The sequence below is a fragment of the Sus scrofa genome, chromosome 1, assembly GCF_000003025.6.
Source record: "Sus scrofa isolate TJ Tabasco breed Duroc chromosome 1, Sscrofa11.1, whole genome shotgun sequence".
In the NCBI taxonomy this organism is placed as follows: domain Eukaryota; kingdom Metazoa; phylum Chordata; class Mammalia; order Artiodactyla; family Suidae; genus Sus; species Sus scrofa.
The window spans coordinates 32,274,003-32,288,917 of record NC_010443.5 but is presented as its reverse complement, the minus strand read 5'-3'; the positions used below and the strand labels follow the sequence as shown (position 1 = coordinate 32,288,917).

Here is a 14,915-nt window from a genome sequence, read left to right as displayed (position 1 = left end):
TGTCTGTAACCTACACCACAGCTCATGGCAATGCCGGATCCTTAGCCCACTGAGTGAGGCCAGGGATCAAACCCACATCCTCATGTATACTAGTCAGATTTGCTTTTGCTGAGCCAGGACGGGACTTCCTGCAGACCCATTTTTAAGGTGTTCTAAGTACATCTGTATCTTTACCTGCACTCAAGCTTGTGGCAAGAGTATAAACATACTTTTCTTCCTTCCCTGGCTATTGCCTTCCCCATAGCTGAATTCGATTATAATAACTTGTTAACTTGATTTAGATCAGATCATTTTTTTTTGGAGTGATTTTATATTTCTCTTCAGCGCTACTGTGGATCTTAATCAGCCATCACCTGGGAGAATGTTCTGGGACTCTCTCTAGTGGCCCTGCACCCTTAGCAACATCCCCTCCTTATTCATCTTCATCCTGTTTTTCATGACTGCGTCCCCGTGGATTGCATGTTGCTCCTTACTCTTCCAGGCCTGATAATCAGAGAACCTTGTGCTCTGGAACTTCAGTGCAAATATTTCTAGAACTTAGGTCAAAGGAATGAAGGGGTGGGAGTGGGGTAGTCACCTGGGAATTAGCTGAATGAATAGGAAAATCATGTCAACACACTTCTCAGCAGATTGTAACTTTCTGTCACACGGATCCCTGCTGGCATGTGCCTGAATTATAGGAAGTGGGGATGCGGCAGACACGCAGGGGTGGGGTCAGCTTTGGCTGGTCTTGCTTTCCTGACTGATGAACATACTGAGTGGAGCAATAGAGCAAATGGGATATGCCAGTGTGCATCATTTTGGCATACTGTCACCCTAAGATTCCATGCTTCTTATTAGCGTCTCTTATTTTTTATTTTTAATTTTTTTTTTTGCCTACTGCTTATTTTCTTAGTCTAGAAGTGCTTCTGAAATTTTGAAAACATTCTTAATTTTTAAAATCTCCGAAAGAGATGGCTGTGTGAAAATTACTGGCTGGCCTGATAATCTTTTTTTTAACTCTACTTTTTTTTTTTTTTTGGGGGTCTTTTTGCCATTTCAATGTATGTTGCTCTAACCCACACTTTTGTTTATGATAGTTCCTAGTATGGCCCTGTGGTAGTTTAGCAAACATTTCTTTATTGGTGAAGGTTATTTCCAGTTTGTGATAATTCAAACAACACCAAGTATCTTCTACATAGAATCTGGTGTATTGGTACTTTTGTTTATTTTCCTAATATTGGAAATTTTTTTTTTTTTTTTTTTTTTTTTTTTTTTTTTTGTCTTTTTGCCATTTCTAGGGCCTCTCCCGTGGCATATGGAGGTTCCTAGGCTAGGGGTTGAATTGGAGCTGTAGCCACCGGCCTATGCCAGAGCCACAGCAACGCTGGATCCGAGCTGTGTCTGCGACCTACACCACAGCTCAGGGCAATGCCGGATCCCTAACCCACTGAGCAAAACCAGGGATGGAACCCACAACCTCATGGTTCCTAGTCGGATTCGACGGGAACTCCTCTACTTTTCTTTCAAAGCAATATATAACTGAATATTTATTATGCTGACTGTGAGTTCATTAGAAAAACTATGTAATCCTTCTAATTCTGATTTTAAGAGTATACCAAGGGGAGATTTCACAATTAAATGTGAGATTAAGTTTGAAATGCGTTCAAAAGAAAGATTCCAAATGCATATATAAAATTATTTTACATAGCAATGGGTATCACACTGAAAAAGAAAATCTATGAATATATTTCTTGCTGTGCCTGGAGAGAAATATTCGTTTTGAAATTGCTTTAAGGGCCACACATGATGCCCAGGACTTATGTGTAATGACTATTCCATATCCAATTATTGTAGGTTTTTTTGCACCCCCCATCTCCTTTTATCTAATATGAGATCTAGGGAACATTTCCAGCCAAATGAAGGGAAAGGGCTTGTATCAGTGAGCTTTCTCCCTTGTTCCATTTCCTACCCTATAGCACACTCAGTGTAAATCTTGATAGTGTTATTGCTCTCTCATTCCTTAGCTTAGTTTTTGTCACACTCACCCTTTGGGACACCTTCCTGTTAGGAAGGGGCTTTGTCCTCAGTGGTGTGTGGGGAACATACCCAGGCAGTTGAAAGAGGTTGGGTTGGGTGAAGTGAGGTATCCTCTGAGAAGGAAGAGGGGAGGAGGGAAGAATGTTAATGGGAGGGGTGTCCAGAAAATTGATTAATTCCTAAAAAGTGGGAAAAGGAGCAAATCCTAGATGCATAGGAGCAGGATGAGCTACAAAAATGCTCTAGGAGAGTTCCTGTCATGGCTCAGCAGAAACGACTTTGACTAGCATCCATGAGGACACAGGTTCGATCCCTGGCCTTGCTCGGTGGGTTAAGGATCCAGTGTTGCTGTGAGCTATGGTGTAGGCAGATGTGGCTCGGCTCTGACTTTGCTGTTGCTGTGGCTCCAATTCGACCTCTAGCCTAGGAACCTAGGTCTTTCTTGCTTAACATCAAATATTACAATTAGTGGTATCTAATGAATTTAAAATATGCTGCCAGAAGTTCCTGTTGTGGCTTAGCAGTTGACGAACCCAACTAACATCCATGAGGATGTGGGTTTGTTCCCCGGCCTTGCTCACTGGGCTAAGGATCTGGCATTGCTGGGAGCTGTGGTCTAGGTCAGACACGGCTCGGATCTGATGTTACTGTTGCTGTGGCTCTGGCATTGGCTGTTGGCTACAGCTCCGATTTGACTCCTAGCCTGGGAACTTCCATATGCCGCCATTGTGGCCCTAAAATAAAATAAAATAAAGTAAAACCAAATATGCTGCCAATTGTACAGTTCCTTCTACAGTGTCTAGGTGTTCAACTCTCATTTAGGTTGGATCTAAGGCTGCAGTTAGATCTGAAATTCTGTCTGTGGGTAATCCAATCAATTTATATGGATGGTTCCATACTTTTGACTTCCAGGCTATAAAACCTAAGTCCATCCAACCACAATATAATAAGTATGTTGCAGTATATAGGCCAGTGTTACAGGACAAGTTAAAATTGTTAGGATTCTTGTATGAACTTATTTCTGAATTCACTTCTGTAGAGCAGTTTCGCTGTCCTCTTTCCTTGTTCAGATCCTAAGAAATTTTTACACTAATGGCTTGCCGGCCTCATTTACTTAACGTTTAGAGAATTATTGATTAGAAGGGAAAGCTATGGCAGTGAAGGAGGAAAACATTATGAATTACGTTGTGAGTATGTAGCTCATATTTGGTGAGAAATTTGGTGAGGTAGGGATACTTTATGTGCTATCTTTAGTGTATAGAAATAAATGGTTAAGTTGGTGAATTCAGGAAGACACGTCATTATTTGCTCCAAGGAGTGAAACTTAGGAAAACAGATGTGATAGGGAGGAATAGGCTGTAGCTTGTTTATAACTGAGTGACCACAGGCTTCAGAGGGCCAAGAACACAGTTGGCATTTGGTCAAGGGGAGTTGAGGGTCCAGCTGAGATGGAGCTGTCTCGGAGGCAGTCTCAGATGCCCAATTATGAGACTCTTTGCTTCTTTAGAATGAGAAAATCCACATGCAAATATCATAAAGCGTTATATGGCCAAAGAGCATATGATGTCTCAGGCTATATTGAGAAACTTGAGGAGGAGCTGAGGTTTGTTAAGTAGATAGAGAATGAGTTTATATAGGAAGAGGCTGTGCTGTAAATAAAGGTATTGTAACGACCCTGTGATTGTTGTATTGAGCCTGCAACCTTGAGAACTTCCTGGGTGCTACTGACTTGTTCTCTCTCCCGATAACATGTCATTAGCTGGTTATAAATGAACTAAATGTTCATGGCCCAAATCCTGTGTTTCTTCCTCTGTTCTGTTTGATGCCGGCACCTCATGGGAAGGAACTCCAGGCCCAGGAAGTAATACATCATATTCTCACGGTGCTTTTTATGAAGTGGCTTGTGCTCCCAGGAGTTGTCTGTCACCTTCCTTCTGTGACCACTTTCCTTGCCACTTGATCCTCCCAAGGAGCATCCAGCTCTTCGCAGAGTGTTAAGATCAGGAGAAGGAGGTGTCAACAACAGTAAAACTTAGCTCCAGCAGCTCTGTTTCTACTTGTTGAAAGGTGCAATATTGTAAATGTTAGATACAATGCTAGGGTCAAGAGTTTCTACTTTTTCTTTCCATAAAGCCTCGAGATCAAACAAAACAGCAATGCTAAAAGCAAGTATATATAAATAGAGGGATTAAGAGGGTGACCTACCTGAAAAGCCTCATGGCGAGACACATAGATGTTCCAGCAGAAGGTAAAATGAAGAATCAAGAAATACTATATACTCAAATGAACAGCTGGTTTAAGAAGTTCAGATAATCTCTGCCAGGATTTTCGTTGATTATTCGCGTATTAGCAGTATAAGAAGAGTTCTTTTTAAAGACTGGATTAATTGGATAATTTTTACTATGTGTAAGTAGCATCTATGAATTCTTTCTCATCTCCCTTTATGAAATTCATTTACTATGGACATATAGTCATCACTTATTAATATTAATACAGCATGTTAAGGAGTTCCCGTTGTGGCACAGCAGAAACGAATCTGACTGGGAACCATGAGGTTGCGGGTTCAATCCCTGGCCTTGCTTAGTGGGTTAAGGATCTGGTGTTGCCGTGAGCTGTGGTGTAGGTCGCAGACGTGGCTTGGATCTGGCGTGGCTGTGGCTGTGGCTGTGGCTGTGGCTGGTGGCTACAGCTCCGATTTGACCCCTAGCCTGGGAACCTCCATATGCCACGGGTGCAACCCTAAAAGGACAAAACACACACACACACACACACACACACACACACACACACACACACAAGGCGTGTTAAAAGCAGGTATTTTAGATGCTAGAGGTCCTGAAAGTAATTTTTACATTCGTTTTATAAATATGATAGAATATATAATTATATCTTAAGAATGATTAATATCCTTAGAATTTTAATATTTTAAATCGTGAAAGAGCTTGAATATTATCATTCTGCTCTTTTCAGTTTGTCTGTGTTCTCCACTTTTCCTGAATCTGATTCTAAGCCCTACCTCTTAACTTGCTTTGTGTCCTTCGGTAAGTGACCTAATTTCTCTGTGATTTGGTTTCCTTATCTGGGGATAATAATGGTACTACTCTCATAAGGTTATTGCAATTATTAGATAAGTTTAATAAGTTCACAGAGCAGTGCCTGTACATGGTAAATACGATGTACATTATTTTCTATTATTGTTGCTAAACTGATGGCAGACAGCATCATTTTTTCAGATTGGGATAGAACGATGAGCCAAGTACCACTGCCTTTTCTATTTTCCATCACTCATTACTTTTTCATCTCTAAAGTCATTGACAGGCACTAGGCAGGTGTCAGGGCCTCAGCCAGGTAGGAAATGGGCATTGCTAGATGAGGGGCGGTGGCAGGGAGGCGCTCAGGCAGAGCCCAAACTCACAGGCTGGCTGAGAGGGGCAGGAAGAGAAGATGGGAGCGCTGCAAAGGAGTTCTTCCAGGGGTGCTGGGCACTAGTTCTGAAATCACTAGACTCTTTTAGAGCGGATTTGCTGTGCAGTAAAGACTTCTCCCTTTCCCCTCACCCGCCCTGGTCATGAACAGGCTTGGGAGGCACTGAGCCTGAAGGGGACAGGCCTGTTTTCCCTGCTGAGAGGGCTGGGGGAGGAAAGCAGCTGACAGGGAGGTCATTACGAGGTCTGCATCAGGGAGAAACGGAAATGAGACTGTACAAATAAGGATGGAAAAAGTTCTTTTGCCAAGGGATGGAGTCATTAAGAATTCCAAAGTAAGGTTTGCTTTAGGGGAGTCTTTTGAAGTTATATAATCAGTTTATAACTTCAGATCACCAATATGTAACTTTTCACTTGGAGCAGTGATCAGTCAAAATAATTTTGAGAATGTATATCTATGTGTGTGACTGGGTCACTTAGCTGTACAGTAGAAAATTGACAGAACACCGTAAACCAGCTATAACAGAAAAAATAAAAAGCATTATAGAAAAATAAAAATAATTTTGGTTTTTAAACACTATCGTATCACTAAAGATATGTAACTTTTTTCCGTTTATGAAAATGAGCATAAACGATTACCATTCATCTTTAATCAGCTGATGCCCAGACTAACAGGCCAGTTTGGTTTGGCTCTTTTTTTTTTTTTTTTTTTTTTTTGCCTTGCACAAGTCATGTGGAAGTTCCTGGGCCAGATATTGAACATGCACCAAAGCAGTGACAGTGCTGGATCCTTAACTGTCAAGCCACCAGGGAACTCCTGGTTTGGCTCTTAATTTAATTCCAAATTCTGGAATTTTGGTTTATGCCATTATCACAGGAAACATGCATTTCTTTCATAGCTGCTGCAAGACAGGAATAAATGGTTGGAAAACAACAGAGCTCCAGGAATATCAAGTTTAACATCAGAAGGACACAATTATTTTCGTGTTTGATATGCAGCCTGTTTATTTTTTTCATCATGGAAGTTGTGATTATTGTAATAAGATAACAAATAACAATATGAAATTACCTTCTCTTACAAAAACTGGCATCTTATTAACAAAACTGGCATTTCATTGTTTTTCTGATCACAATAACTTTGTCGTGGAAAATGAAGGTGAATAATAAGTATTTTATCTTTCAGAACCTTAAAGATGTTCACATTCCAATTGTTACTGAATGTGAATTTTCATATTGTGTGGCTCTGTTTATTTCCTATATTGAAAATACAGTTGGATGCATCGTAATGTGAGACTGAGCCCTCTTTGGTGTGTATTAAATTATACACATCATTTAACTAAATGCAAATGATATGGTGAGTACTTCCTGAGTAAATAAATTTCCATGACTTATCAGATGCAGCCATCAGATGATTCTAAAAATACCCAGCATGCTCTCAATGGCATTTTTGCTGTTTGGATGCCAAGTTACAATCAAGAATGAAGTTCCTCAGGGTTTCATGGTCCATTGTATTAGAAATTATCAAGTGGCTTAGCACATCACTGATAATTTTCCCTAAACTATACCTGAAACTAGACCAAAGGGAAATAAAACTTCAGTCATTTTTGATGATGAGTTAAGACAGTCTTGACAGATTTTTCTCTTTGGTGTTTCTTGCCATTCATTTATTGTTTCAAAATGTGACATTCTGTGTTTAACTTCCTATTTTCTCCTTCAGTGTTACAATGCATAATTTTATGTCAGTTATATTGGGTACAATTTTCAGTGTGAAGCCTTAAAAAATATACCCTGTCTCTGTTAGGTCCAAGGCAAAAATAATTTTCAAGCATAGTACTAGACAATCAGCAGGCATATTCAGAATTCCAGGTTGCAACATCCTTAGCATGGTTTTGTTGAAGATACCCTCTGTATTGTTTGAAAAAAAAAAGTCCCAACTCTCTTAGCCTTTATAGGTCAAATATAAAGGCTTTCCTTTTATATATAGTTTCCTTTCCTGGCTTTAACTATTTTGTTATTTTTCTTTGAGTTCTCTTAACATGTTATACCTTCATCTTTCTTTAAATGACGGGGTACCTTGTCTGGGCTGTGAAGAAGGGAGGCAAAGAATAATTTGTGGTCTAAAACCTGAAAAGCAGCCTTTTTAGTTTTAAACTATAACCTTGCAGGGTGATGTCTCTGGGACTAGTTTGGCAACCTAAGGAATCCATGTAGAAAATAGGAGGCTACTTAGCCTTACCCTAAAGATACCCGACTTTGATGTACTTGTTTATTTTCTTTGAATGATAGTCCTTTCTTTTATTATAAAGGAAAGACACCATTTACTGAAGCTGGATGGGGAGACTATTCACATTGATTTTACTAGGAGAGACATTTATTGCCATGAGACAAAAGAGCCTAAAAAAAAAAAAATCCCACAAAATATATTGTTACACAAGACATGTCGTAGTGAACAAAGATTATGCTAATATTATATATCAGGCAAAGTAGATTCTTACCTATCTCTAGATCCTTTATTGTTGAAGATGTTTTCTGATCAGAGTATATAATTTCAGTGCCTTCTAAGGCCTTATGCTTTGTTGAACCATAGTTCTCTATAAATCATGAGTTAAAGAATCGGTTCCGTTTCACTCTCTAGTAAAAAATAACTCCTTAAGATTCATGTTGGAAGTCATCTGTGGAGAATTCTTGCAACATAGTCGGTGCTTACTTTTTGCTAAAATTAAATTAATTAGCCTAACAGATTAGAGTAGCTCTCATGTTTCCCTTATTTCTTATTTAGAAAAGTAATGACATCTTACAAAATGGGAAAGCAGATTATATTGGTTAGTCAGTGCTGGCAGTGGTATCTTGAAAACTGAAGTTCCTTATTTTTCTGCTAAGTTATCACTAGACTTCTGCTTGGTGGAAGGGAATGACACCCTCACCCCCCAACAAACATACACAAAGGAAAGAATGTTGGAAAGAGAAATAATAACAGTTTCCATTTACTTGGAACATTTTTTTTTCTCCTAAAATCTTACCTTTAAAATATACATTATAACAATTACTGTTTTAAGCACTTTTTATAAATTCACTCCTTTAATGCCTGTAACACTTAGAGGTAGATCCTGTGGTTGACCTCATTTTATAGATAAAGAAACTGAAGCCACGTGGCTGAAAAGTGACCAAGCCAGGACTTGAGCTCACACACCCTGACTGCCTCTCAGCTTTAGGCTCCACTGTCTCTCTCAAGGCATGCTATTCACCGAGTCCAAAGAAAGCCATTCGGTTTCATTCTTGTTGAACTCTGAATGAGCAGCAGTTGATATTGTCAGTTATCTTCTTGAAACTTTATCATCCTTTGCATCTGTGACATTTTTTTTTTTTTTTTTTGTCTTTTTGCCATTTCTTGGGCCGTTCCTGCGGCATATGGAGGTTCCCAGGCTAGGGGTCGAATCGGAGCTGTAGCCACTGGCCTACGCCAGAGCCACAGCAACATAGGATCCAAGCCACGTCTGCAACCTACACTACAGCTCACGGCAACGCCGGATCGTTAACCCACTGAGCAAGAGCAGGGATTGAACCTGCAACCTCATGGTTCCTAGTCAGATTCGTTAACCACTGCACCACGATGGGAACTCCTGTGACAATTTTTTATTGGGCACTGTGCCATGTCAAGCACTGTTCTGGGCCCTGGGGTTATTTCAGCCAATAAAAATCAGACAACAATCCTTGTGTGGAGCTCACATTCTAATGGAGAAAGATAGATAATGACAGACAATGGAAACAAGCGTAAATTGCATAGTATGTTAGAAGATAGCAAGTGCTATGGAAATATATATCCATAAGTACATATACAGAGAGAAGGGTAGAGAGGATTTGGGAGCATTTCCTGGGGCCAAAGCACAGATTAAATGGTGTGGTTAAGCGCAGCCCTATCAAGAAAGTAATGTTTAAGCAAGGAATTAAAGGAGGTGAGGGTATGTGGGGAAGAGCATTCAAGGAGGAGGGAACAGGCAGCACAAGGGCTGTGGGGTGGGCTCCACCTGGCATGTTCATGGAAGAGCGAGGAGATCAGGGAGGCTGCAGAGGGACGAAGGTGAGAGCGGTGGACCCGAGGCCCGAGAACTATGGAGAGGGCAGCATAGGACTTTGCAGGATGCTCTGGGCAGGTTGGCTCTTCCTTCGAGAGACATGGGACCCTTTGGGGAAATTTGATCAGGGTGGTGACCTGATCCGAGTGTAGGTGTTTATAGGATCCATTTGGCTTAAGAAGGGGTCAGAAGGCTATCGGGATAATCCAGGTGAAAGAAACAGAGGTGGCTCAGACAGAGGCAGCAGGGGATGGTGAGAATCGAGTATGTTTTGAAGGTAGAGCCAACATGATTTGATTGGAAGTGGGTTGAGGGAAAGAGGAGAATCAAGGATGACCCCAAGGCTTTCAGCCTGATCACCTCAAACACAGTTCCTGTTACCTGAGGTGGGAAAGTCTGTAAGAGGAGCAGATAGGAAAGATCAGCTCAGTTTGGACGTAGAACAAAAACATATCAACAAAAACATGTTAAATATTAACATTAAAAGTTAAGACCAACCTAAATGTCCAACAAGAAAGAACTGAATGGATAAACTATATCTCCATACAGTGGTGTACTAAGAAGACATAAAAATATTTTGCACATCTATATATTATTTATTGGAGTTCCCATTGTGGAGCAGCGGAAAGGAATCTGACTAGGAACCATGAGGTTGCGGGTTCAATCCCTGGCCTTGCTTACTCGGTTAAGAATCTGGCGTTGCTGTGAGCTGTGGTGTAGGTTGCAGACGCAGCTCATCCTGCATTGCTGTGGCTGTGGCGTAGACCAGCAGCTGTAGCTCTGATTTGACCCCTAGCCTGGGAACCTGCATGTGCCATAGGCGTGGTCCTCAAAAGCAAAAAAAAAAAAAAAGAAAAAAGAAAGAAAGAAAAGGAGAATGCTATATATTATTTATTGATATGACATATTAACTGAAAAAAGCTGGTTATCAAATAGTATTCATGGTACAACTCATGTCTTGCATGGGAAAAATAAGATACATAACAAAATTATGTAGTAGTAGTTTGAGGTAATTTAATTTTTTTGTTTTTATATCTATTTAAAAATTTTTATAATAATTTTCATGAATAAAAAGGGAAACTATTTTATTTATACTTTGGTAAGCTTTATATAAGTGTAATGTGAAGATAACATCTATGCAAGAAAAAGACTTGAAGGGTTAATATATTTTATGTAAATAACAGGGTCATGAATGACTTTTGTTTCTTTTTTTTCTAGATTCTGGATAATTTCTTAAGTTTTAGCAAATGATAGCTAGTTCCAGGGCAATGTAAAAATATGTATAAATTAAAAGAAAAATGTCACACATGGTCAATCAGCCAAAAGACTTGCCCTGTGGGGTACTGTATCTTCCTTCATTTTATGGATTGTGCTTTGAGATTATGAGACAGGTATAGGACCTTTGTATAATAAGGGGAGAGGAAGATATTCTTTTCCATATTTTGGGAAACTCCAGAGGTACCAAGAACATCCCACTGTAATTTTTCAACAACCAGCCCTTTTTCTGCTGTGAAAACACACTGAGAAGCAGGAGGGGCAGGTTGGGAAAGACCTGGAAGCTCCATTGACCCCTCTACACCACTTCAAATAAGCTTACATAAGGAGTTTAAAAATGGCATCCATTTTATTAGAACATTTTACACACTATAAAATATTAATTAAGATCCATCTAACTTTGAAAATATTCACCCTTTTCTCCGTTGTCATTGGTGATGATTACTCTTGCCTTGATATCTCAAATTTCAACGTGATGTACTTTACTCTTTCTGAAGTTTAAAGCATATGAAGGTTTGAATGCTTCCAAGTTCAAACCCAACACTCCTTAATAGTTTTTTTAATACAACTCATTCTAGGCAGAGAGACTTTAAAGACACATTTACAACATTTTGTGGTATCATTTTCAGATGCTGGTAGGCAGCACCGTATATCAAAATGTAATATCATGTTCTGAAAAAGTGATAGAGATATGAACTGGTTTCCTAGGTAAAATGATTGATTGACGTGATTTTGTTTTGTCATTTCAAGGGAGTGAAAAAAATAGACCCCAAAGTCTATGAAAAATTCATCAGTCACAGATTTGGAGAAGAAGTGGTACATTGCATAGATCTGTGCTCCATGCTGAAGAAAAAACAAAGTAATGGTTATTATCACTGTGAGTCATCAATTGTGATTGGTGAGTGCCATTTACAAATTATTTATTATCTTTAGTTTTGATTTCTTTAACACCCTTTTGTTTTGGCATCTATTTTTTTGTCGTTTTTCTCCATGACATATTCTGTTAAATATTATGTTAAGACAATAATACATTAAAATTTTTGTGGAACATAGGTGGAAAAATCCAGTGAGGAATTAAAAACTTCCTGGGAAATAAAAAAAAAAAAATATTGAGATCCTGCTGTGTAGCACTGGGAACTACGTCTAGTCACTTATGACGGAGCATGATAACATGCGAAAATAGAATGTGTACATGTCTGTGTAACTGAGTCACCATGCTGTACAGCAGAAAAAAAATTGTATTGGGGAAATAACAATAAAAAAAATAAATGTCAAAAAATTAAAAATAAATAATTTTTTGTGGAACATATTAAATATTCATATCTGTTAACCAGTATTTATTTATTAACTTTTTTCTTTTTAAAATTTTATGATTTTAATTTTTTCTATTATAGTTGATTTACAGTGTTCTGTCAATTTCTACTGTACTGACCCTTACTTTTTCTCCCATTATCCTCCATCATGCTCCATCACAAGTGACTAGATATAGTTCCCAGTGCTATACAGCAGGATCTCATTGCTTATCCACTCCAAATGCAATAGTCTTCATCTGCTAATACCTACAGTTTTTGTACTTTTGTGCTTTCAGTATAATCATGTGAAGTCCTGAAATGTTGATTCAAAATTCATTTCAATTTAATTTTACTTCGTGAATATGAAGAAAGGATTTTTTCTCAAAATGAATGTTTACATGGCCACAGCATTCTATACCAGGCATCTTCATGTTTGCTGCTTTTAATGAGGAATAGAGGCGTTCCTGTTGCAGCACAGCAGAAACGAATCTGACTAGGAACCATGAGGTTGCGGGTTTGATCCCTGGCCGTGCTCAGTGAGTTAAGGATCCGGCGTTGCCATGAGCTGTGTTGTAGGTCACAGACGCGGCTGGGATCCCGAGTTGCTGTGGTATAGGCTGGAAGCTACAGCTCCTATTTGACCCCTAGCTTGGGAACTTCCATATGCTGTGGGTGCAGCCCCAAAAAGATAAAAAACAAAAGACAAAGAACAAAAAAGGAATGGAGTGTGCCAGGCCAGAAAGATTCACTCTAAGAAGGGAAAGCATAGGGGGCCTGCACAGGCTGAAAACTTGTCCTTCAATTTCTTCCCTAAGAAAAACATGTTTTGAGGAGAAACAAAGATTCATACATAAATGCTCTATCATCTTGTCAGGGAGATGGCATCTGATGAGACAGATTCATACAGTAATTATGTTTCCAAGGGCAAAGTGTGCTCACCAAATGAAGAACGTTTAAAGCCAGAACAGGGTATTTCTCATCGTTTGCAATGTGAATGAATTTCAAAGGAGCCTGATCTGCTGTGATTCAAATTTACTATTTCAAACCGGGCAATCTTCTTATAAAATTGTGAACTTCAAGACAACCTGATTTTTACACTTTTGAAGTAACATGAAAGTATCCAAAGAAGATAAATACGTCTATCTAAATATTTCAAGGTCTGCAACCAAGGTCACTTCTCTCCACATCAGCTGGAAGAAAACCTATGGAAATATACATCCTGAAAAATCTTAATACTGAAGTTTGTTTTAAAGCGTTTTTAAAATGTTCAAGAAACACAGTTTTATGTCTCAATTCCCAGATCTTCAGAGAAGTCATCATCATTTTACCTTCCAAAGACCTTAACTATCTCAAACAGAAGATAATCTGACATTTGAATTTTATGTTCTGAAACATTTCAAGTGTATTTTAAGGAAGATTTTCTTGTTTTCAGGATCTCTCTGAGAGCGCAGTCTTCCATCAGAGTTTTGATGAGAACCAAACATTTCATTTTAGGTTCATTGTAAAAGGCAAATTTAAATCCTTCTAGTGTAATATAGATTTTTGGCTAGCTTTCCGTATCTTCTCTGTAATTACTTTAAGCCAACCTTGAAGGAGAACTTAGTGCCTCATTGCCTCTCCCACTCCCATTTAAGAAAAAAAGAGCAGAACATAGATTTTATTGAAGGTATTGGGCTGCATTATACAGCTCACAGCATGTATCACCTATATTGCCATTAGACAGCTCTGTTCAGCTACCCCAAATTACTGTGTTCCACCCACTGAATTTTCTTTTATTGCTGTTTTTCAGCTTAGTTTCTAAAATTCCTCTTATTCTAGGCAATTTCTCCAGATTTTTTTCTCAAGCTTCTTTATCTCTTACCCTTTTCTAATGCAGAGCAATTTAGCTTCTTTCAAACTTCACAAACCTTGTACCCCCATATTGATCATTTAACATTATTTGAAAAATGGTTTTGGCCTATTACACGTAGTCTATGTTCTTCGGTCACATTTTGCGATGCCAGTCTGAACTTTAAAGTGATACCTGCATCTAAAATGATAATTATGTAGTAATTAACCAATTTTAATGCACACTAGAGTTGTATTTGCTTTGGATAATTACTGATTATCTTGATCTCACCGGAGTTTTGCAACAGAGAATATTTAGCAGGATTCAGGACTCTTTGTGAGTTTTGTTTCCTGTTCAGACTTAATTGGCTTACACTGGTTTGACTTCTTTTTGATTGAATTCTACCTCAGATTTAATGTCCATTCCCTTGAACCATGAACCAATATTGTGTTGTATGCATTAATAAGAAGGACAGATTTTAGATCTTAAGATAGCTTGTATTCAGAATTCTTGAGTAGAAGTTGGGCTTCAGGGACTCTGAGAACCTTCTGAAATTGTTTAGAAAGCTTTGTATGTAGGTACATGTGTGAATTTTTTCTGGGGAGAGAATTTATTAGATTTGTGTATTTCATATCTCTTCATTTGTTAATGGTGCATTCTTGGAGAGTTCTGGATTCCAAATCACTGATTTTCTTTTCAGCTGTCTCAGTTACACCATTTAAGACATTTAAAAAAATTAGCAGGAGTTCCCGTCGTGGCATAGTGGGAATGAATCTGACTAGGACCCATGAGGTTGCGGGTTCAATCCCTGGCCTCACTCAGTGGGTTAAGGATCTGGCATTGCTGTGAGCTGTGGTGTAGCTTGCAGACGTGGCTTGGAACCTGCGTTGCTGTGGCTGTGTGTAGGCTGGCAACAACAGCTCCGATTAGACCCCTAGCATGGAAACCTCCATATGCTGTGGGTAGGGCCCTAAAAAGGACAAAAAAAAAAAAAAATTATCAG

General features: G+C 38.9%; 1 protein-coding gene across 7 annotated transcripts in view; it reads left to right on the top strand.

Moving 5' to 3' along the window:
* The window catches only part of AKAP7 (A-kinase anchoring protein 7), a 141,093-nt gene that overhangs the window by 73,236 nt on the left and 52,942 nt on the right, over positions 1–14,915 (top strand). For all 7 annotated transcript variants that reach the window (XR_002342906.1, XR_002342908.1, XR_002342904.1 and 4 more), the window contains exon 7: positions 11,543–11,690. Coding sequence is in view for 2 of the 7 variants with exons in the window: in XM_021088003.1 (XP_020943662.1) it covers positions 11,543–11,690 (148 nt within the window). In the remaining 5 variants the exon portion in view is untranslated. The remainder of the gene's footprint in view (positions 1–11,542; positions 11,691–14,915) is intronic.